Source organism: Chlamydotis macqueenii, chromosome 16 (genome assembly GCF_036417535.1).
Source record: "Chlamydotis macqueenii isolate bChlMac1 chromosome 16, bChlMac1.mat, whole genome shotgun sequence".
Classification (NCBI taxonomy): Eukaryota; Metazoa; Chordata; class Aves; order Otidiformes; family Otididae; genus Chlamydotis; species Chlamydotis macqueenii.
The window spans coordinates 15,390,571-15,413,836 of record NC_141571.1 but is presented as its reverse complement, the minus strand read 5'-3'; the positions used below and the strand labels follow the sequence as shown (position 1 = coordinate 15,413,836).

General features: G+C 63.6%; 2 protein-coding genes across 4 annotated transcripts; one reads left to right on the top strand and one right to left on the bottom strand.

The window, feature by feature from the left end:
* Nucleotides 1–323: 323 nt before the first annotated feature.
* Nucleotides 324–4,549, bottom strand: PDYN (prodynorphin). 3 transcript variants are annotated; one of them, XM_086760396.1, is made up of 3 exons: nt 4,416–4,549; nt 1,757–1,904; nt 324–1,500 (listed from the first exon to the last, which is right to left on the bottom strand). In XM_086760396.1, the coding sequence occupies exons 2-3, from the start codon at nt 1,883–1,885 to the stop codon at nt 934–936; spliced, it is 696 nt and encodes a 231-aa protein (XP_086616522.1). In that variant the 5' UTR covers nt 1,886–1,904; nt 4,416–4,549; the 3' UTR covers nt 324–933. The 3 variants fall into 3 exon arrangements, with proteins under 3 accessions (XP_086616522.1, XP_086616523.1, XP_086616524.1); XM_086760397.1 differs by lacking the exon at nt 4,416–4,549 and adding an exon at nt 2,530–2,656; XM_086760398.1 differs by lacking the exon at nt 4,416–4,549 and adding an exon at nt 2,243–2,340.
* A 4,753-nt stretch (nt 4,550–9,302) lies between these two features.
* On the top strand, nt 9,303–22,673 carry STK35 (serine/threonine kinase 35). The gene is made up of 3 exons (XM_086760836.1): nt 9,303–9,747; nt 15,093–15,840; nt 22,092–22,673. Exons 1-2 carry the CDS (start codon nt 9,318–9,320, stop codon nt 15,803–15,805), a joined length of 1,143 nt encoding a protein of 380 aa, XP_086616962.1. The 5' UTR covers nt 9,303–9,317; the 3' UTR covers nt 15,806–15,840; nt 22,092–22,673.
* Nucleotides 22,674–23,266: the final 593 nt, after the last annotated feature.

Sequence of the window (23,266 nt, the reverse complement as noted above, 5' to 3'; positions counted from 1 at the left end):
TTTGGCTGCTGCCCTTGGCATGGCTGGGACAGCTGCTGGGATTCCCAAGGGAGCCTCCCCTGGGTGCTGCTGGGGTCTCCTGCCAGCACCCCGCGTGCACCCTGAGCACCCCTGCCCTGCCCTTGCCCGGCTGGGGGGGCCTCGCCTCCCCCGGGGCAGCAGCAATGGGGTGCGTGGATGCCCCGCGTCCCCCTTGACACCCACAGTGCCTGCAGGCGCCCCGGCTTGCGGCGTGCGGACCCCTCGTGCCGAGGGCTCGCTCTGCCCCGCGGAGCCCCGGAGCGCGGGCAAAGCCGACACTCGGCACGCGGCGCAGCTTTGGCTTCGTTGGCATCTGCCGTTTATTGGCTGCGAGGGGAGCAGGGGCCGGGGGTGCGCGTCTCGCCCTGCCTCCGGGGGTTCCTTCTCGGAAGGGGAAGCCCGGGGGGGACCAGGTGGGCGCTGGGACGGGTGGGACGTGGCAAGGGGAGTTGGGGTTGCACGCAGTCGGCTGCCTGCCCCGGCGTGAGCTTGGCCCGGCCGCCGCTCCCGCGCTGGCGGTTTGGGCCGTGTCCCAGCCCAGGGGGTCTCGTCCTGCCCCGGCTCGTCCTTCCCGCTGCTGAGGGGCCGTTGCCCCGCGCGTCAGCTGTGATGGTTTCCAGACCCCGCCACGCTTCTGCAGCCGCAGGAGGGTGGAGGGCGCGTGTCCCCCCTCCTCGATTTGCCCCGGGGTTGGACCCGCAGCCGGAGGGGTGGCACTGTTCCCTGGATGCATCCAGGGGGTCCCTAAGGGATGGGCGAACCAGCGAGGGACAACGGGGGACGGGGACCCGAGGTTCCCCGGGGGGACGAGGCAGGGACGACACCGGCTGGGCAGGGGATGGGGCTGGGGGTGACGGCGCAATCCGGGCCGGCAGCGTGGGGACCGCGGTGCCGCCCGTCCCACGCCCGGCTCTATAGGTCCGAGACCTCCCCTGAGTAGGCGCTGGGGTCCTCGTCCGACCGCGTGGTCACCTTGAACTGCCGCCGCAGGAAGCCCCCGTAGCGCTTCTGATTGTCCCACTTGAGCTTGGGCCGGATCCGGCGCATGAAGCCCCCGTAGCGCTTGTGCAGCTCCGCCAGCCCCTGCCCCTCGGCCCCGGCACCCGTGGGCTCCTCGCCCCCGTCTCCCGCCGGCCCCGGGTAGTCCTCGGGGGCCGCCCGCTCCCCCGGCTTGCGGCCGAAGCCCCCAAACTTCTTGGTGAGGCCGCCCTTGCTGTGGGCGTTCTCACGCAGCAGGGAGAGCAGCTTGCCCTTGGCCATCTTCTTCATGAAGCCCCCATAGCGCTTGGCCGGTGCCGGCGGCAGCTCCCCGGGACCCAGCTCCCGCTGCGGCTCTGCCTCGTCCTCCTCTGCCTCGCCGGGGGACGGGCCCGTCCCTTCGGCCAGGGCCACCAGCGGGGCCAGGAGCGCCAGCGCCTTCCTGCAGCTCTCCCACTCGGGGCCGGGGGGCGAGGAGCCCTGGCATTCCCACAGGCACATCTGCAAGAGAGCGGCCCCCGGGGCAGCCCCCCGGAATCACCCCGCTGCTCGGGACGACCCCTCTGCCTTCCTCCCACCCCAAGCCCACGGGTCCGCTGCCAAGCTCAGTGAACAGCCGAAGCTCGCAGCTGCCCAGCGCCCTGGGGTGCCCACAACCGCCACCCCGGCACCGCCCGGCTCTGCCCACCGCGCAGACGCTCCGCGCCGCTGCGATGCCCCGCGCCCCAGCCGACGGGCGCGCGGGGCCAGCACTCACCAGGGGCCAGACGCCGCTCTCGGTGCCCTGGGTCTGGGAGGCGCAGAGGGAGCACTGGGCCGCGCAGTCGGCGGATGCCATGGCGGCCAGGGAGAGGCAGAGCGCCAGCGCCAGCGCCTGCCGTGCCATCTCACCCCGCAGCCGCTGCCTGGGGAGGGCGAGACAACGCAGAGCCCGTCACCTTCCCCGCGCCGGCCCCGGGGAACCCGTTGCCGCCCCGCTGGCACCCTCGGCGCGGGGCACCTGCCGCCTGTGTGGCTGCGCCGGGGGACGTGCACGGGGACCCACGCTCACGACTCACCTCCGGGAGCTGCTCCTCGGTCCCAGGGCAGGGAGAGAAGGGGACAGGAGTGACCAGCGGGGACACCGCGGGTGCGATCCCTTACCCTGCCTGCAGCCTGGTCCTTGGCACTAGTCCTGAGCGATGGCCATCCCATCCCATCCCACCCCATCCCGTCCCAATCTCCTCCATCACTTGTTCCATACCGTTGGAAATAAAATCCCCTTTTTTCCTCAGCGTCGAGTCTCTCAGCAATATTGCGATTGCCGCGTTTGCGCGGCACGGAGATGAATCACCAGCTCTCCCCCTTGGCCTTGGGGAAGAAAAGCGCCGCGATCGGAGCCACCGGCAGAAAGGGAATGGCAGGATGCCATCACCCGGTACAGACCCCCAGCGCTGCACCCTGCGCCGATGCAGCCCTGGCTCCCTTCCCTCCCACTCGCTGCTTCCGCAGGATGGAGGGGAAAAAGCCGGATTTCAGGTGCAAGCCTACCTGCAAGCCGCCGTCACCGTCCTCCAGCCGGGAGCCGTGCCAGAGCCTCTCACCTCCGCGGACGAGGCCGGGAGGGCCGAGCACGCCGTGCACCGGCTGGGAGAGCGGCAGCGCCCGCCGCTGCTCCAGAAACACCCCCGGGCCAGGCCGGAGGGGCCGGTGCTGGCAGCGCCATGGGACCGCGGTGCCACCGGGACCACGACGGCCCCGGGAGCGAGAGCCCAGCACAAAGGGGTGCGCTGGCAGCAAGCACCCACCTGCCTCCCCGGCTGCTTTCCTCCGGGGTGGAAAGGCGTGACCCAGAGGGATGTGTTACACATTAATGACGCATATTAGAGACGATTGTATTCTCCGGCAGGATCTGCTAATGCACTGTAATTGGTACTGATGAAGAAATGTTAATGCCGCAGTATTAATTCACGCTAGATTAAAATTTAATTTGAATTATCTGCACCATCGTGTGTCAAGCCGTCGGCATTCCTCGGCTGCGCCGCGCACCGGCTCTGTGCACCGACCACCTCGACTCGCGCCGGCACAGCGCCGGGCAGCAGGGCAGGCGGTTGCCCACAGCGCAGCCTCGGCCAGCCCTTGCCGCCGAGACCCAGCGAGCGTCCCGTATCGCCTCCGCGCCAGCGCCGAGCGACGACCCGCCAGCCGCACGGGCCGGTGCCGGCTGCAGCACCGGGAGGAACGAAGCTCCCGGGAACAACTGCTTCCCAGCGGCCCCACCGGGAAACTTTTCCTCTCCGCTTTTCCCAGCCACTTCCCTTCCCCGCCATGCTCCTCTGCAGCCCCGTGCCCTGTTGCAGCCAAAAAATTTGGGACTTCGTGGCACTGAGGGGAGCTGCAGCGGGGCCAAGGACCCTCCGTGCTCGGGCACCCCGGGACACCGCGCTGCAAACGTACCTTGTGCGGACGGACGGTGCCACAAACGCCCCCGCCGTGCTCTGCCTGCCCTGCGGCCGGAGCGGGGGGCACTGGTAAAATTGGGGCAGGACAAGGGGACGAAAGCAAAGGCCTCTGGACAAAAGCGAGAAGCAGAAGCACACAAAGGGAGGAAGAAGAAAAGCGGAGTTACAGCTTGATCCTGCGTTACCTGGAGGAGCTGTGAGGCTGCGGAGCCATCCCTCCTGTGGAAACGCCTCGGCAGGATCCGGCGATGCCAGCGGTGGGTCCCGGCTGCCACGGTCACCCGCAGCGCGTCCTACCTGTGCCAGGTACTCAAACTCCTCCCCTGCCCCGTTTCCACTCGAGTTTTGGGTGCCCAGGCTTTGCTGGCACGTGGAAAAGCCCCGAGCTGTGTCCGTGCGCCCCGGGGGCCGGTTACAGACCCCGTAGACCGAGGAGGGACGGAGAGCGGGACCGCGTGTGTGTGGGGCGGCGCAGAGCCTGCTCCCCCGTGACGATGGACCCGCGATTATTCCGAGCAGCAGGTCTCCTCCCACACGGGTCCGACTCGGGCGGGCTAGGACCCTGTCGGGGTTTCTGGTGGAGAAGAGGAATCTCCTTCCAGCCGTTCCTTTCTCCACCTTTAAAACCGACCTGGAAACGCCTTCAGGACATGGCTTCTCAAAAAAAAAACGGTGACTTTTGGAACAGAATGGCAGCAAAACCCAACACTGTGGCTGCCGCTGCCGCTTGAGCCAAGTGGGGGGAGACAGAAACCTCCCCCCGTCCTCTCCCCCTGCTCCCTGTGCCCCTCCAAACCCCCCCGTGCCCCGCTGCCGGGGCATCGGCGTGGGAACAAACCCCAGCGAAGCCTGGACAGCGGCTGGTGGGCTCTGAAATTGCTCGAGTACCTGCGGCCAGGCAGGACCCCCTCGAAATAACGCGACGAGCCCAGCCGTGAGCCGCTCTCGGGGTGACGGTGACCCCGGCAGCCCTACCTGCTGCTGCTCCCCGTCTCGCCGAGCACCCGCTTCGCCGAGTCGAGACGGGTGGTGGGTGTCCCTCCGCGGGTGTCAGGCTGAGCCGGTCATCGGTGGCGGCAGTGGCAAGGCCGCGCTGGCTGGTGGCCCCGCAGCGGTGCCTGGGTGCCCACCGGACTCGCCGCCCTCCGGCTCTCACCCCGCTTTTATGGCCACGGAGTCTCCTCCTGCCGCGGGGCCCGGCTGCGCTCAGCGCCGCGGAGCCAATCGTGGCGAGGGAAGCTGTGAATAATCAGCCCCGCAGCATCCTCGCCACCTCCCCAGCAGGCTCTCCCACCGCACCGGGGCCTCCTCGCAGCCCCCCGGCCGCCCCGGGGGGCCGGGGCGCACCTCCTGCCGCTGCACCGCCGCCGTCTGCGTCCCTCGGGGACCCCCGTCGGGGCCAGCCTCGCTCCTCGGGGCCAAAACACGTGCCCCAAACATGGGAGGTGGCAGGGGACCGGGATGGGGTTCATCTCCCCCCGCAGTCAGGTGCTGGAGGAGTTTGGCTGCCGGGGGTGTGAATCCCTCCCTGGGCACCAAAGTCAAATCCTGCCCCAGAAGGAGGGGGGTGTGAAGCCCCCAACCCCGCTGCCTGGGCGGGGGACAGGCACCGTCCTCGTGGCGGTATCGGGGAGGGGAGTAAGGTGGTCCGAAGCCGCCAGGAAGGGCGAGGGGGTGTCCATGTCCCGGGAAAGGCTGGCTCCCCCCCCCCAACCCACTCAGCCGGGCTGCGGGTGGGCAGCAAAACCCTCGTGGGGAAACCCCCCACCTCCACGCCCACGGGGCTCCGACCTGCCGGGCTTCCCCCCATCGCGTTCTCCCCTGGGGACAAACCCTAAGAGAGGCGCCAGGGGGGCAGGGGGAGCGGGGCGGGGGGACAGAGACCCCCCCCCTTCCCTGCTCAGCCTCGATTCCTGTTCACACCCTTCTGAGCCCAATTTGGGGGGCAGAAGAGCAGCGCTGGGCAATGCCAGGGCACCCCTCAAACCCGTCCACCGCCGTCCCCCTGCACCCTGTCCTGACAGAGGTGTGGGGCCGGGGTTCCGGGGCGCAGACCCCGTGGGGCCAGGCCCAGCCCGTCCCCTGCGGCCCCGACGGGTGCGAGCCCATCCCATGCATCGCCGGCGTCGCAGCCTGTCCTCTCGCCTTGAAGACGCAGCTATTTTTATCGGAGCTCAAGAGGGATGTTTCCCAGCAACCTGCCTTTCTCCCCGGCTCCGACATCCGCTGCCGGACCACCTGCCCGGCCCTCTCCGCGCTGCCGGGGCCACGAGGGCCGTCGGTACGGCCAGGACCCTCCACCGGCCACCCCCGGCCGGGTGAGCAGGGCAGCCCGCTCCAGCTGCCCGCGGTCCCCCGTCCCCAAGGCTGGTGGCCGCCTCGAGCGGCACCCACGTTTGGGGTGCCAGGCTCTGCTCCCTGGAAAGCACGTGGGACCCCACGGCTTTCGCTCGGCGGTGGATTTTGGCTCAGCGGGGATGGGGCTGTGCCGGCACGGAGGGACGGGAAGCGAGGCAAAGGCAGAGCATCCCGCATCTCCCCGGGACCGATGGAGGAGATGTCTCCCCTGGGACCGATCCCTGCTGCGACAAGGGGGGACGGGGGCTCCGGCCCCGCCGGGGTGTTGGTAGAGGGCAGCCACGGCCCCCGCCTCGCTGCGGTGCGCTGGGCTGTGCAGGCGCAGAACAAAGCCGAGGAGAACAAAACGCAGCTGCAGAGCTGGCGTGGGGCTGGGGCCAGGGGCTGCAGGCATCCCCGGGCGGGTTTAACCCCCGCTGCGGGGGCTGGCGGGCCTGCGCGCACCACAGCCACGGCGGGGAGGAGCAGCTCTCACCCCAAACCCATCATTTCTATCAACCAGCTCCCCCAAACCCACGAAATCCATCCCTAAAGCCCAGTCCCTCCGGTTCGACCTGCCGTTAAGGCAGGCGGACGGCTCCGGCCGGGAACCGCGTCTCCGGGTGGGAGCAGCAGCATCGCCCCGACGGCCGGTGCCCGCCCGGGGACCAGGGACCGCGGAGGGGAGCAGCGCAGCCCCGGCTGCCGCCAGCTTCCCACCCCAAAAGCAGAGCCGCGCGCAGCACCCCGCCAGAGCCCAACGGGAGGGGAGGTCGAGTCACTCCGGTCCCCCAAGCAGAGCCGTTTTATTTTCCACAAGTGGCACAAACGCGCCGAGCCAGGCGAGAGGGCCCTCCCGGGGAGCGGTCGCGGTCCGGGTGGGTTTCAGGGGTGACAGGAACCCCCAGAAAAAGGAGCTGCGAGCGAGCCCACCCACCAGCAAGTTTAATTAACATTCATCTATCGCTTTCTAATGGGAAACTGTCGCTGAGTCACACTGACATTTCCCTGGGACAATGGTAATTAAGCACCTGGGTGAGAGAAATGTGCACTAATAGAAAAGTTAAGTTTTCTTAACTACGTGAGTGAAAAGCGGGCTGGGCGAGGAGGGGGACGAGCGTGAGCGCCAGGCTCTCGTGAAAGCACGTGGGAGTTAATGGCAGATAACGTCACCCGCGGCCGCGGCACGGCTCTGCCACGACGCCCCCAGCCCGGACACGGCACCTCCGGCTCCGCAGCCACGAGGGCGCCCGGCTCCCCGTCCCGGGATGGGGTCAATCGTCCCGTGCCGGCCGCCTGGGCTGTCCCCAAGCAGCGGGACCGTGATTGGGAGCATCCCACGGGAAGATGATCGCTCCGCTGCGGTTCCTCCAGCATCGTCAGCTTTATCCTATCCAGCGGGACAGGGCTTTTCCCGAAACAGCTCAGTCGCTCTCCCTCCTGGCGCTGCAGCGATGCCAGGCTGCCAGGGGCAGGTGTGGGCACGGGGCAGCGAGGGCTGCATTTTGTGGGCCACGAGAGAGTCCCACAGCTCTGTGGGGAGAACTGCGGGATGGGGGCTAAGCCCGGGGGTCTGCTCCCAACCACAGTCTCCAAGCGACCGCCGCAGCACCGGCGCGAACCTCCGGCGGCGGCACCGGTGCGATCCGGAGGCAGATGCCAGGTGGGCAGCGCGGAGCAGGTCACCGCTGCGGGGGGACGCGGCAGCCGGAGGAACGGCAGCGTGGGAGCCGATTCAGCCCCTGCCCGCGTCACGCCGCGGCGGCTCGGGGTCAGCGCGCAGCCCAGGCGGGAACGCGTGCGGGCACACGGTGACCTCCCTGTGTGGGCAGGAGACACAAGTGGCCACTCGACGCCGGCAGAAAAAGCCGAGGCCTTGTAAACACAGCGTCACGCCGCTGCCGTCGCTCCCGCCGCCGGCACGCGCCGCACCAGGGGCAGGGGGGCTGCGGCACAGCCCCCTCAGCCCCCGTCCAGGAGGTGAAGTGGCTCCATTTAAAGGAAACTGAGTTCAAACCACTTGCAGGAGCGGCAGCCCGCGCCCATGCCGCAGAGGGTCAGCCGTGGGAGCCGACCCAGCCGTGGGAGCTGGGTGCCGGTGGCTCCGGGGGTCTCCGTCCCCCCGGTGCTGGGACCAGCGTGACGCAGCCCAGAGCTGCTGCGGGCCGCGTGATCGGCACGGCACGTGCGTCAGGAGCGAGTCAAGAAACCAGTTAATTTTTCGAGCTCCTCCGTAAACTGCCTCTGCAGACGCTCGCCTTGACCCTCTGCGGCGCCTGCTGCTAACGCCGCCCGCGCGGGGCGCAGGAAAATGCGGGCAGGAGCAGCTGGGAAAAAACAAACCAAACTTGTTACGGGGCTTGGGAGCCGCTGCCCCCCTCAAGGCCACGGGGAGCGGCACAGCGGCACACGAAGGGACCCCCGCGTGGGGACACGGCCGACCCAGCCCCGCGGGGAGCCAGGGCCCAGGTCCCGGGGGCCGCGGCCATCCCGGGGGGACACACGGCAGCCCCGGGGGCCCCTCCCCGGCCCCCACCGCCTCTCGGGGTCCCGGCAGCCGCTGCGCCCCGCTTCGGGTGAGCACATCCAGTCCCTGGGGCACCCGGTGGGTGCTGCCCCACCCCACCCCACACCGGGCCCCCCCAAAACCCCCGGGACACTGCGGCGGTGCCCCCCGCGATCTCAGTGACTTTGCCGGGGAACTTCCAGCTGGAAACCCCCCCCCCCCCCGGGGCGGGGGGGGGGTCGGGCCGTCCCGGGCAGGGTGGGTGCGGAGCCCGGGAGGGACCCCCCGAACGCTGCCGGGGCTCCAAACGGGGCTGCACAGCCCGGGGCACCGACCGTCCCGGTGCGGTGGTGGGGGGGGGGCGGGGTGGGCGGGGGCGTGTCACCCCCGCCGTTACATAAGGGGTTACGTCAGGGCGCGCGGCCCCGCTCTTATCCCGCCGCCGCCGCCGCCGCCCCGCCCCGTTCACACCACGCCGCCGCCGCAGCGCCCGGCCCGGAGCCTGCCGCCGCGCTCCAGGTGAGCCCCGCGGGCCCGCACCGCCCGCCCCGCGCCGTGCCCGGCGGGGAGGGGAACGGGGAGACCGGACCAGGCCCCGCCGGCCGCCGCCGCCCCCATGACCGGCCTGTTTACACCGGGCCGGCGCGTACCACGGCGGCGGGGGGGAGGAGGGGGCCGACCGCCGCGTTGAACCCCCGCCGCGCTGAGGCGCGCTGGCGGCGCGGCGCCCCGACTACCGGGGACGGCGTAAAAAAACCGAGCCGCCGCCGCCGAGACCCGTCCCGCCGTTAGGGAGAGGTCGGGTCCCGGCGCGGCGTCCGCCGTCCCCCCCCGCCGCCGCCGTGGTTCGTCCCGCGCCGCCGCGATTGGCCGAGCGCTTAAAGGGGCAGGCAGGGCGCGCTTTTCCGCCCTCCGACGCGGCGGCGCGTGCCCCCTCGCCCGCGCGGCGCTCCCCGGCGCGGCGCTCCCCGGCGCGCGGGGCTGGGGGGGCGGCGGCGGCGGCAGGCGCGCGCCCCCCCCGCTGCGGCGGCACCATGGAAACGGCGGACGGCGGCCGCCGCGGGACACAAAGGCCGACGCGGCGGCGGCGGGCGGCAACGCGGCGAGGCCCCATGGCGGCGGCGGCGACGGTGGCGGCCGGGCCCGGCCCGGGGGGCGGCGGCGGGACCCCGCGGTACAGCCTGCTGGCCGAGATCGGCCGCGGGGCCTACGGCGTGGTGTACGAGGCGGTATCGGGCCGCAGCGGCGCCCGCTTGGCGGTGAAACGGATCCGTTGCGACGCTCCCGAGAACGTGGAGCTGGCGCTGGCGGAGTTCTGGGCCCTGACCAGCCTCCGGCGGCAGCACCCCAACGTGGTGCGCTTCGAGGAGTGCGTCCTGCAGCGGCACGGCCTGGGCCAGCGCATGAGCCACGGCAACAAGCGCAGCCAGCTCTACCTGCGCCTCGTCGAGACCTCTCTCAAAGGTACCCCCCCCCCCAGCCCCCCCGGGCCCTCCGGCATCGCCCTCCCTGCGTGCCCCCCAGCCCAGTGTCACCCCCACCCCTGGGCTATCTGCCCCTGGCTCTGCCGCCTCCCTGCTGTCACCAGTGCCCCCGCGCCAGGCGACCTCTGGGATACCCCTGAGCAGCCCCGTCGCCCTCTGTCATCACCCCGTTGCTCAAATCCCTCCTTGGCGTCACCTGCCCCCAGAGAACCACTCAAAGCCCCCCCTCCCTCCACCCTAACTCGCTGCTTTGGCGGTGTAACCACCCCCAGGCTCCCCCCGCCGCACCCCTGGTCGTCCCAGTCCCCTGTGTCACCCCTGCCAGCGCTGGGGTCCCCTCTGCAGCACAGCGGTGTCTGCCCCAGACATGCTCCCATCACCCGCCTGGGTCCTGTCCCTGCAGGGCTCCCCCACAGGGTCCCTCTTCAGCCCCAGCACCCCTCTTTGCTCCCACCCACCCCAGACACTGCTTGGGACCCCTGCCCAGCACTGCCGGTCCTGTGCTGTGCCCTGGAGCTCCTCTTGTGTGTCCCCTCCATTCCCTCCCCTTCCTCTGTGTGCTGCTCCCAAGCTCCCACCCCGTGCCTTGGCAGCCCTGTGCCCTGCCCATGGGGTCCCTCCTTGTACCCTGCACCTCTGCCGCACCCAGCCCCGTGCCCCTGCTCCCGAGGGACCCTGTTATCACCTCCAGGCTCAGACCCAGCCCTGGGGAGCATCCCTGTGTGCTGCCCTCAGCCTTTCCCTGCACTCCCAGCCAGCCTTACCACCTCCTCCTCCCTTACACCCCCCTCCTGGGGATCCCTCTGCTACCCTGACCTGCACCACAGCCCACACACGTCCTTCGGGGACCTTCACCAGCCTGCCCCAGTCACACCAAGGGGACATCTCCCCCCTCTCTGCCTGACGCACAGTCCTGTCTCCTCTGAGCACCCCAAGGCTGCAGCCCGTGACGGTGCCCTGCCTGCTCCCTCGAGTTGTTACAGCTTTGGGGCTGTTTGTGCTGTCCTGTCCCCATTCCCCTCCCAGGTGCTGGCTCTGTGGGGAGAGCCCTGGAAGCACCAGTGCCTGTGGCCTGGGCTGACACCCCTATCTTCCCCTGGGGTCCCTCAGCAGCATCATGGGGCTCTCGGGGTCACCTTCTCCTGCCACAGCCGATGGCTGTGATGGTGACATCTCCGAGATGCCCCCTCCCTCCCTCTGCTCCCTTGGCTGCTTGTCAACCCCAGCTCTGCCAGCGTGCAGTGAAGATGTGGAAAAATACCAGAGCCCTGTATCCTCAGTGCCCCCGCGCCCCCCAGCCTGCCGCAGCCAGCTCACCCTCCTTCCCCAAACTTCTGCACCAGGACTCCTGTACGCACCTTGGGGAGCTCAGTCTCCCCGTGCCCCGCTAGCTGAGCCCCCCAAGTCTAGCCAGCCTCCAAACCCTGTGCTGGGCACAGACTTAACGCAGAGCTGCTGAGACCCTGGCTCCTCTGGACAGACCTCTGGCTCCCGGGCTGCCCCTGCCCCGCCTGTCCCCTCCGCAAACCTGGGGGGACGTGTCCGGTCCTGCCCGCCTCTGCCCCGTGCAGCCCTGATCCCGCTCTCCCTTCCCACTCTGCGCACAGGCGCCCCGGGAGCCCCTGCCGGGAGGGCCGTGTCCCATTTTCCGTACAGCCGGGGTGCTTCCTTTACGTGCCCTCGCCGCACGCCGCCCTGGGCAGGGAGCGCGCTCTCCCCTCTGAGCGCCTGTCCGGCTGCAGCAAGTCAGGCTCTCCCTGGCAGGTGTGGGGCTCTCCTGCCCTCCCTCTGCCCTGTTGCGCCCCTGAGAAGAGGTGGCACGGCTCAGGGAGAGCTCTCGGAGCTGTAGGTGTTCCCCATCTCCAGGTGAGGAGAGAGCCCCCTCCCCGACTTCCCTGTGGCTGCCGTGGTCCTGCTGAGCCCTGGGGAAGGGAGCAGAGCTGGGCTGTCCATCCCAGGGCTGGAGAGCAGCGGTTTTACTGCCCAAACCGGAGCGCATCCTTCTCCCCTCCATCTGCCATCCTCCCGGGCTGTGTTATCTGCTGGCCACGGGCTCGGGCAGCGGCTCTGCTCGCCGCCTTTCCAACCTTCGGGTCTGTTGTGGCACCGATAAATATTTTCAAAACACAAGCCAGAGCTGGATGAGCCTCCCACGTCTGCTTGCCCTCCTTCCATGCGCGCGTGGAGCCACCGCGCTGTTGCTCTGGCCGCGGTAGCCGGCACGTAGCTGTGCTGCCGTGCCATTCTGCACGACCGCAGCTGGGCTATTTACGGGCCTGCACAGATGCTGTGCCAACGAGCCGGGGCTCAGGGCGCGGGGGGGGATTAATCGGGGACTTTCTGAATCGGGAGCACAACTGTCAGGACACCAGGCGATGTCGGGTCTCAGCTACAGTGCCTTCAGCATTTTAATGAGATGTGGAATAATAAATTTAGGGGCAGGGTGCAAAAAGGAAGCCGAAAGCCCGGCGCTGAGCCTGGAGGAGCGACGTGTGCTCGAGAAACGTGTTTGGTGGCCGGATCCGTGCACACCTTTGGGGCTTGTGCACGGCCACGTGCCCCCCTCTTCGTTCCTAACCCACAGCAGTGATACAGATGTAGGATTTTGCTTCCTAGCCTGTCACCCGGGGGGCCACCAGCTTGTCACCAGTGCCCAGCCTCGCTCGTGGGCTGCCCCGGCATCGCCCACGCGTGTGCCACTGGCTCCTGTCTCCCCAGCGCGGCCACTTTCCGCAGAGGGAGTCAGAGGTTACGCACAGGGATGCTGGTTCCACTGCCATTAGATTTTTTTTTTCCTCCTCGCCCTGGGATGCTAAGCAAATTAGCGAGCTGTTAATGAGCTCCCAGGACAGGGAGGGCTGCTGCAGGGATGGAGAGGTTAGGGTGTGCCGTCAGTGCCAGGGCAGGGAGCGTGCGGGGACGCTGGCGTTGTGATGGAGAACAGGTCTGGCCTGTCATCTGCATCTCCTCAGCTCTTGGCTGCCTGGCTTCGGTTTGCTAACATCTCAGCTTCAGGAAGCGGCTTCCCAGCTCTTTATGTTTAAAGCTGTTTGTTTTGAAGGCAAGGAAGATGATTTAACAACTAAACCACTTTCAGATTATAGAAAGAAAATAAGGAAATATTTACTCTTGGTTTAAGCCTCTCCTAGCAGCGCTCCACCCACAGTGAAGCACGCGGTGCTTGCAGCTACCGCTGGGTCAGCGGCGTCCTCCCTGCGCTTCAGGGGTTCGGGGGCCACGTTGCAAATCACAGCCTTCGTTATGCTAAAAACAAACCTCGGCTTGCTGGAGCCGGCGGGTCCCTGCTGCTGGAAGCCGGCGTTTGAGGCGATTCCCTGCGGAAGGGGCTGTCGGCAGCGCTGCTGTGCGAACGCTCTCGCCTCCCGCCTGCGTGCCCTGGGTTGATGCTCCTGGCCATGTGCAGGCATGGCGCACTGCCGTGCTCCCTGTCGCGGTGCGGTTCCTGGGTGAGAAGAGCCAAACCCCGCTGCTCCTCGTGTTGGGGCTACGCGGATGCTGAGGGGAGCAGGAAAGCAAAGCCCTGTGCCCTGCTGCGACGTCGCTGGGGTTTGGCACACCCGAAGTGGCAGCAGCGCTGTGAGCCGGGCACCTCCTGGCTGTGCAAAGGTCTCCGCTACTGGGACGAACGGCTTCTGCTCTTCGTTGGTGTTTTGGCCTCCAGGGTGAAGCTGTCCTGTGCTTCTCCCAGTTGGTCCTTGGGCTGGCATGCTGCACCCCTCTCCAGCGCTTCGGGGGTCTCATTTGGCCCCTCAATGTGCACCCACTGCCCCATGTCTCCAGCCTGTCCATGGTCCCCAGACCTAACCCTTCATCTTCCGCTGAGGGCAGGGAGGTGCAGCCAAACCCTTGTTGTGCAGACTTTCATTTCCATAGCAGTAGCCATGGATACAGACTGTTTGTCCAAATAACCAATATTCCCAGCCGCACCGATCGCTGACCATCGCGGGCGCTGGGCGGCCCGGGGCTTGGTGTCCCCGGGAGTCGTTGGCTTTACCTGACGCTTTCCCAGGTCCTCTCTAGGGCTTTACTAAAACCCAGCCCTGTCAGATGGGTGGAGTTATTGAACTGCTTTCCAAGCACTCAGGTTCGTCTCTGTGACTTGTTAACTGTGGCAGAGGCGAGTCGTGTCCTCCAGCTTCTCCCTTACAGTGCTTGAAGGTAAAAGAAACCAAAAACCCTAGTTCCTAGAGCAAAATGGTGCCCTGGTTGTGTGTGCAGGCTCTTCCTGCCACGCGGGTGCTGTGGGGTCTGGCAGTGGGTTTTGCATCCTGGCCGTTGGCTAACGGGGCTGGGCAGGCTGCGCTGGGGAGCACCGGCGGCAGACCCGACGCCGTTAGCCGATGCGATGGTGTTGCAGCTCTCTGCGTGTCTAGTTTCTGTGCAAGAGAGTGGTTTGCCGTGGCAGGGGGCCTGTGGAGGAAAACCTGGGTTCAGTGAATTGGACCTGAGAGCTCAGTGAGGTGGCTGGTGAAGGAAGCAGCTGTTTGGGGCATAGAATTGAGTAGCGGCACTAACGAGCGAGACAACAGTTATATTCCTAAGTGTGACTGAGATTGCACTTAAACGTTGTTTGCTGCTTGGGCCTCCAGTTTCCTCTCTTTAAAGACTTGTTGGTGCTTACTGGAAGCTGTGTGAAGGGGCAGAGCTCCCCTAGCACAAAGGCAATGCTTAAAGGCACAAGTTTAGTCTGAGGAGAGCCAGCCTGCCGCGAGGCTTTGACTCTGGCGTGGCTGCTCTTAGCAAGGCTGTGCTGGCACGGCGTTGGGGGTGGGATTTACTCCCCGCTTGCGGCTGTGCTGGTGCAGCGTGAGGTATAACCAGCCTTTGCCTCCTGTGGCAGAGCTCAGGTGGGAGAGCCGGCGTTCGCGTAGAACTGATGTTTTTCACGTAGACCCACTGCTAATTGTGGTTCAAGTCTGTGCTGCTTTGGCTTTCAGAGCCTGGGGAGAACTGCCTGACGGGAGCGCAGGAGAATAACCCTCTGCGTCCAGGTTCCCTGCGAGCACCTGAGAAGCCGTGTGCTCGGGCTCGCTCGCACACCTGCGCTTTGCTGGGAACAGGTCCCTGCGCTGGCTCCCAGGCTCAGTTAAAGGTGGCACTGGTGTGTGACGCTCAGCAGGATCCTAAAGCGCTTGAAGGCACGGCAGTGCCAGCATCACTGCTGGTACCCTGCAGTGCGATAGGTCCCACTCATAATGCCTTTATCCACGTAAACCAGACCCGCTCCGTGCCTGTGCTGAGTTAGTGTGGACGCTATGTGATGTGTCTGAAAAACCCACCCTTGCTTTTGTCTCCTCTCGTTAGGTGAGAGGATCCTGGGCTACGCAGAGGAGCCTTGCTATCTCTGGTTCGTCATGGAGTTCTGCGAAGGGGGAGACCTCAACCAGTACATACTCTCGCGAAGACCCGACCCAGCCACAAACAAGAGCTTCATGCTGCAGCTGACCAGCGCCATTGCCTTCCTGCACAAGAACCACATTGTCCACCGGGACCTGAAACCGGACAACATCCTGATAACAGAGAAGTCTGGCACCCCTGTTCTCAAGGTGGCTGACTTTGGGCTGAGTAAGGTCTGCGCCGGCCTGACTGCGCGGGGCAAGGAGGGCGGGCACGAGCACAGAAATGTGAATGTGAACAAGTACTGGCTGTCGTCGGCTTGCGGCTCCGATTTCTACATGGCGCCGGAGGTCTGGGAGGGACACTACACTGCCAAGGCTGACATCTTCGCCCTCGGCATCATCATCTGGGCCATGATCGAGAGGATCACTTTCATCGACGCAGAGACCAAGAAGGAGCTGCTGGGGACCTACATCAAGCAGGGGACTGAGATTGTGCCCGTTGGGGAAGCGCTGCTAGAAAACCCAAAGATGGAGCTGCACATCCCTCAGAAACGCAGGACTTCCATGTCTGAGGGGATCAAGCAGCTCTTGAAAGACATGTTGGCTGCTAACCCGCAGGATCGACCTGATGCCTTTGAGCTTGAAACCAGAATGGACCAGGTTACGTGTGCTGCTTAAATTCAGGGCAGGGCACTGCTGTGCTTTGCAGCTGGGTAAGTGATCCGCAGTTTTTGTATTATTCTGTCTGCTGAACCAGCCCGATAATGCACTTTGTAGTGACACAAAGGAGTCTTTTATGTTCCCAGCGCTATTTCTATAGTGACTCATCAGAGCACCGCTTCAGAGAGGTTTTTTTCCACCTATTCTACTGCAAAAATAAACCAGAGGTGGGAAACAGAATTAGCAGCTGTACATTCTGCTGCTGCCCAAAGGCCCAGTGGAGCTGGCGGGGCTGGGCAGGAGCCCTGCTCCTCAGAGGTCCTGGCCAGTGGCTGAGATAGACTGGTGCACGGCAGAGAGACCTGTGGGCACCTTCTGACATCGGCTTTGGGTACGTCCGCCTCTCCCAGAGGCGGGGAAGGAGCTGCCAGTTCTGCCTCCCCTGCTATGTGGTATAACTTCTGCGGTTGGTGCTGGGAGCACCGTGCTGTCTAGCACAGTCCCCTTCCCCTCAGACTCGGACGGGACACCTCGGGGCTCGGCCGGCTTGGAGCGGTGGGTCTGTCTTGGCTGTTGCCTTTGCTTTCACGCGCGAGGCACATGGGTCCAGTTGTGGGTCTGTCTCATTTCGTTTCCATGCTAAAGGCCGTTGTGAACCAGTTGGTGGGAACTGCGGTGGCCCAAGCCCAGTAGGATGCTTCGGTCTCCAGCATCTGAGTTTGTAGACCCGCATCTGCTCAGGAGGGAAGCTTGCAAACAGTTGTGCTCAGGCTGAGCTCACCTCCATTCCAGCAGAGTCCCCTCCCTTCTCCCTGCAGCTCGGTTCCCGAATTGTGCCAGGGACGTGGGGTAGCTGGTGGTGTCATTAACAGTGACACCGAAGGAGTGGGAGGTGTTGCCTGCATTGCAAAACTGTCTGTAAACAGGAGCTGTTACTATGGATTCTCCTGGCCAAACACTTCAGTGAAACTGAAAAATTACAGATTAGGAGGGGTGAGGCTGACGTCTTCCCAGCCCAGGTTCGTTCTTAAGCTCCTGCAGAGCTGCTTGACCCTTGCTGGTCACAGGAGACCTCTGAAAGCCTGACTGTGTCAGGTGCTGGTGTTGCAGCTTGGGCTCCCAGCCCTTGCCTCATCCCAAAACCACGCAGATCCTCCTGGACCAGAGCAGACTGCAGAAACAAGAGAGCAAAGAGGGAGGAGATGGCTGCTGTGGCCAGCAAACACCCAGCTTCAGCCTTGCAGCCAATGGCTGTGCCTGGCCTCCCGCGAGCGACCCTCCAGCAGCAGGGCAGTGGGGAAGGTGGGCCATTTGGGCAGATTTTGCTTAAAAAAAAAAAAAACAAAAAACAAAACAAAACAAAAAAAAAACCAACAACCCTCACTGCTGCCCACCTGAGGCTTCCTGAGCTTACATAAAGGGGTGTGCTGCCCATCCCGTCTCTGTGTGTGCACGAGTGCAGAGAAATAGGAGTACGGAAATGGAATGGCCCCTTGGGAAAGGGCTAGTTCTGTCACTGGTGGTTTGTCCAAACTGGTCCACAAACCATCCCCTCCACACCCTTGGCACAAAATATTTAACTCCCTTGAGATTTCCAGGGCAAGTCATTGATGCGACTGCTTCCGCCTGGGGCTGGGGCTTGATACTGGTCCCAGTGCAAGCGTGAGCTGGGGATTAGGGTGGGGGAGTGAATCTGCAGAAATGTGAGCCCTTGAGTTGGGTGTGATGGAGTCCTGGGGCGAGAGCGGGGCACCCCACCCGTGCCCCAGGGCGAGGCGTGGGGCGGCTCTGGCCGCTGAGGGCAGAGCGCCGGGGTTTGCGGGACTGCCATCTGCGCTCGCTCTCTGCTGACACGATGATGCTGAGTTATGCAACCAGCTTGTGCCCTCCGGGAAAAATTCATCCTGCGCAGATCTGCGGAATAGTACATGCAGGATAACAAACACGGAGGGGACAGTCCTACCCCGCGGCTGTTTGCTTCAAACCCAGCTGCTTTCTGCAGCTTCCCCCCCCGTCTCCATCCACAGCCCGGAGTCTGCACGGATCGCTCCGTGGGTCGGTGTCCCAGCTGCAGCAGAGACGGATGCGCTTACATAACGCAGCCCGGCGTACGTCGCCTGGCCCAGATAGCAGCCCGGCGCCGGCCATATGTTCACCGCAAACCCAGAGCGTTGCGCTGTGGGGAGCGTTCCTCTGGCTCGTTTAGGGGGCAGCGGGATACCTGCTGTGCTTTCCTGTAGGGTTTTCCTAGTGCATGTGTATCTGTGCATTCAGAGCAGCCTACCTCTGGCTGATATTAAATGCAAATCCCAAATTGGAAACCCGCCTGAGAAGCTTAAAACGGGATTTAGAGCAGGACCTGAATTCTGCTCTCAGGTAATTTAAGTTGACCAAGAAACTCAAGTAACCTCTTCCAGCTTAATTGTGGCACCGGCACGGAGCTTACATGCTGGGTCATGCAGCAAGTTCTTTTCCTCAGGACGGCTTCAGACGGCTCAGCCTTGGCTCATGTCATGACCTGGAAAACCGTAACCCTCCCTGAGCCAGGCAGTCAGATTTCTGTTTATTCTTTGGTGTGCCACGGGTCTCTTACGATTTTGTTCTGTCCCAGCAGCTTTGCCTTTAGTTCTGCTGCGGATGCTGCCCGCACCTGCCAGTCAGCAGGCGTCATGCTCTGTTACGCTTCCAAAATGCAGATACTAAATGCCAGTTCTCGGCCAGGAAGGTGTTTCTGGCTGGGTTCCTGCCAGACACCAGGGTGGCTGGGGTGGCGATGAGCCTGCTTATCTCCTGCTCCCCTCACCAGCGCTGCTGGTGGCCCTGGGGCCGTAGGGCCAGCAGAGGTGAGCAGCATTTCGTTGGGCAAAATGAGAGTCTTCTCTTTCTTATTTGAACGCTGTGCTTCTGTACGTCCTGCTGAGGAGTTCAAACCCTGAGATGGCTGTTCCCAAAAGCATGCCTTTTGGGCAAAGAGGACAAAAGCCTTTCTAGTGCAATTAGGGAGTGACTGGATTGTGCTGGGTACCTGCTGATTGTCTCTTGATTGATGTGTGATAGCCCAGCCCTGGCCTGCACGCACTGAGGAGTATTTCACCTCTCCTTGTCGGTACTGGAAGGTTGGGACCACTCTCTTCTCTCCTTCTTTCCTGCCTGCCTGTCTTGTAGCTGCCCTCCCGAGTTCCCCTGCGCAGGCGAGGGGCCTCCTGTGGACGCTGGGGACCCTCCAGCACTGTGGGTTTGTGCACTGCGGACTGGGCAACCCTTAGGTTGCTGTGGAGCGAGGTCAGCGAGAGCAGGTGGCTGTTTGCCGCTCGCTGGAGTGGCACCGGTGGCCACAGAAAGAAGGGGAGCGAGCGACAGCATCACCCACCGCCTGCAGTTACACGTTTAAGAAACCTTGTAGATTTAGTTTGAGTAGGAGGTCAAACTGCAATGGTTGAGCTCGGTATGGAAGGCAGCTGCTTCTGGTAGATCGTACTCCGTGATACTTTCACAGTGGATAAAACAGTAGGACTGATTTTGGGGAATCTGTGCATGCAATGCGGTGCAGACGGCAGCATCTCGGTGTCTTAAGTGCCTTCACAGGGAGGTCTGACGCTGAGGCCGGCCTGTTTCCCTCCAGCGCTGCTGCTCCTCCTCTGTCACTGGTTTTGGTCATTGCCGTTTCAGCTGAAAGTAGCCGTTTGCATTCACATTGTTTTCCTCTTTGCATTTCCAAAATGCGACGGGTGCTGATGCTGAACAAGCACATCTCTCCCCGCGTGACGGTGTCTGTCCCCGTCAGGAGCTCTCTGGTGCTGTGCCCAGCCGCTCCTGAGCGCTGCTGGTGAACTGCTGCCCAGCAGAATTTCAGACCTGGAGGGCAGGGATCAGACACAGCAGCAGCATCTCTGCGAGCTGTCAGGGAGCAGGGCTGTTGCGTCGTTAGCTCTTCTCTCTTAGTATCGCTCAACTCGGATGTTACCCTGCGGAAAACGTGCCCTGAGCCCACCGGCCGCATCGCCGCCTCCCGTCTCTGCCATGACCCACGCGTGAGCGTCATCTTAGGCTGGACTCCATGGGCTGCTGGTTCATATCCTGCTGATGCAGAATGAACATTCGAGCTGATTAAAACTGTAAGTGGCATCAGTGGAGGGATTAAAAGCTCTTGAACAAGCCCCTGAAACACCGTGCGTCAATGGAGTGAGCTCTCCTGTCTCAGAGCTGTGAGCTCCGGGCCGCTCAAGCAAGCACCCTCCCTGAAAATGCTCCTGCTCCAGGGAAGCGTGAACAGAAACGCTGCGCTACTTGCTAATGAAGCTGCACCACAGGAAAAATCTTCCAGAAAATTCCTCGCACAATTGCCTCTGACCTGCTGTCCGGGTGCCTCTCCCAAGCTTGCCTTCTCAAACAGAAAGGGTTTTTCTGATTGCAGCCCACAAAGGCGGCATCTCCTGGTTAACCTCTCCTGAAAAGCACTATGCCCATGGCCACGGCTTCTGTTCCGAGCAGCACAGGCAGCCTCTTCCTTCAGAAATGTGTTCCTCAGGCATGGATTTCTTTAATGAGATTTCCTAGGGCTGGGGGATTTGAGTAATTTGCTGGGCAGTGGCAGTTTTTCTTCAGCAGGTCTCTCTCGCTGCTCAGCCGCTGTCGCTTGGTGTCTTTGCAGAGCCGCTCGCTCATCCCTGGAGGGAGAGGACCTGGCTGTGCCCCTCAGCGTGGATCTGCCCCTGCTGAAGTGGGGGGAAGCTAAACCCACACACCTCATCCCCCACCCCACCCCCACCTCTGAGCTCAGAGCTGAAGCCTGGGGAAAAATTAAACTGCTAGGAAATTCTGACCTGTGCGTAGCACGAGGGGTGATGCAGTGAGGCAGGGCCCTCCCCTCGGGTTGGAGGTTTGCAGGTGTTTCAGTGACCTCCGGCCCTGTCCCACGCTGCAGGAAGCTCTCGAGGTGCCAGTGGGCAGAGCTGACAGCAGCGGGGAGACCCCCGGGCCCCTCCGTCGGGTGGGTGGGTCCCAGCTTTCATCGGAACATCCCCGCTGCTTCCCAGCACAACCCCTGGCCTCAGCTCTGCTGGTCCCTGCTCTAAAGATTGTGACATTCTGAAAGATGTGTCCCGTACAGGAGTGACACTGCATGCTCCCAGTTCTTCTGCTGGGTGCAGACTGGCTGCTGGATGGGGATGTCCACCGGGAATTTGCCAGGTTGCAAACAAACGGGGAGGAAAATGCTGGTGGCTTCTGGGCAGTGTTGAGCATTTCTGCATCCCTGAGCTGGGATGGTGTGGGGCTGGGGCTGGGGCTGGGGAGGAATGGGTGCAGCGCCCTTGGTGCTCTGGGGGCCGTGGGGGATGCAGTACGCTGGGGCTTTGGCCGGAGCAGGGGCTGGTGCGCAGAGATCTGCCCGTTCTTCCCTGAAATCCCTGGCACCGAGCATCCTCGTGGGCTGTCACAAGCGCAGCACGGCCGCACTGCGAACCCCTCCTGCTCTGCTGTCGGCTGCGCCGAAATGGGTTTGAACTGCCTCTTGCAGAGCCACTTGAGAAGCCTGAGCTGCTGCTGACGCACGGGGCAAGCGGTTCAGCGCGTCCCCGCTGTCACAGCTTGTTCCACCTTTCCCGGTGGAGGACCGGGAGCCGGCGCTCGCGCCTGCATCACGTGGACCCTCAAGGCCAGGCTGTGCTGTGATAACGCTCGTCCTTGTCCCAGCCGGGCTGTCACTGCGGCGAGCCCCTGGATGGGGCTGCGTTACCGACACGCGGGGCAGCGCTCAGCCCCAGCCGACCCATCGCAGCTCAGCCCGCGTGCTGGGGCGGCTGGATGCGTGCCGACCTTGGCAGCGTGCTCTGTGCGGGGGTGTCTGAATCACTCCTGGGAAAGAACTGGCTGTAAACTGGAGTCCAGACCCGCAGTGGCAAAGCCCAGCTCGGACTAACTGGGACCAGTGGGAAGGCTGTGGGGCTCCCTTTCTGCAGCGGCGTCCTCAGCCCTCCCGCCCAGCAGCCAAATGACTCCAGCACCAAGCCAAATGACTTCTGCCCGGCGCAGTTTGCAGCGTTGCTGTTGGCGGTCGTTGTGTGAGGCTGCGCGGTGAGAAGGTGCGCACTTGTCTCGTTCTCCCAGGCCCTCAAATGACGCTTTAATTAAGGCTTGGGACTGTAAGGAGAGGTGCAGCAAGCACACTGAACCATCCTTCTTGCTTTACCTGTGTAAAGGGTTGGAGGGCAGCGGGAGGGCTGGCAGGACGTTGTCACGATGTAGTGACTGGGACAAAACCGCTGACCTACCTGACCTCTCTCCTTTCTTGTTTTCCTCGCAGGTTTATTTACCAGGGACCCATAATCTCCATTATTTACGTGCAACGAGGGAAGTCAAAGATAAGGGAAGATGATGATACAGAAGATCCCTGGTCTGCAGGATCTCCAGCAATGTGAAATCTTTGAGTGTTACTTTGTTTTGTTGGGAAGCGTTGTTGTGGGGATGTGGGAGGGGGTGCGGGGGCCCGTAGACGAGCAGAAGCTGGCAGCTGTCATGCTCGTGAGACTTCTAAACGAGATCCGGAGAGCGGAGCTGCCTTGCTCCCCTCACCGTGTCTCCTGTGCTGCCGCTGGCTCAGTAGATGTTTCTAGAGAAGCTCTGGTTCCGCGAGGAGGGGAGATCGGCAGCCCGGCAGTGATGCGTGCTGCCAGGCGCTGTCTCGGAGCCCGGCTGGGCGCAGCTTTGGGTTTAAAGCCGTTGCTTTCACCTAATGGGCAGGGGAGCAAAGCGATTGCCAGGTTTGCATTGGGAGTGCAATGCTCTAGAAAAGGTGAGTCTCAGCCCACGCGTTGGAAGCAGGTAAATAATTTCATAGCCGGGCAGCACCTGAGCGGGTGAGCTGCACAGTTACCGTTCGGATAAGGAGCGTGGTAAGGCAAGGCCGGGCCGCTGCTGCGATGTGCAGACCTTCATTCTCCCCAAGCTGGATTTCATTAGTGATGTTTGTTTGGTTTTCTGTGCAGAGGGCAACGGGGAGCCCGTAAGTACATTTTCAGGTGGGCATCATCTGCCTACAAGAGAAACAGGCAGCAGTCCACTGCTCTGTCCGTTTAATGCCAAACTTCAGTTGTTAGGAACAACCTGGGAGAGGAGGAGGTTTGGCCTCAATGGCTCACGGGCTGGATTCTAGCCTCCCGCAAAACCATTTCCCTGCTAGATAACTATCTCCAGGAAGCAGAAGTCAATGCTGCTGAGTAGATTTGGTTACGGCACAGCTCAGGTAGGAGATTGGTACCTCAGGCCGAGCGGTTAATACTCAATTTCCTTGCCTCTGTTTAGGGCAACACTGATATTTCGGGGCTGACCCCGTGTTGATGGTCCTTAGGCTTTGCTCGCTGTAAATGCAAGGTAAAGCACCACCTCTTCTCCACCCTGCAGGTCCTGAACCAATTAGAACATTTCTCACCAGGCTGAATCACCCCGCAGCGGTTTGGGGAGCAGGCTGGTCGGGCTGGT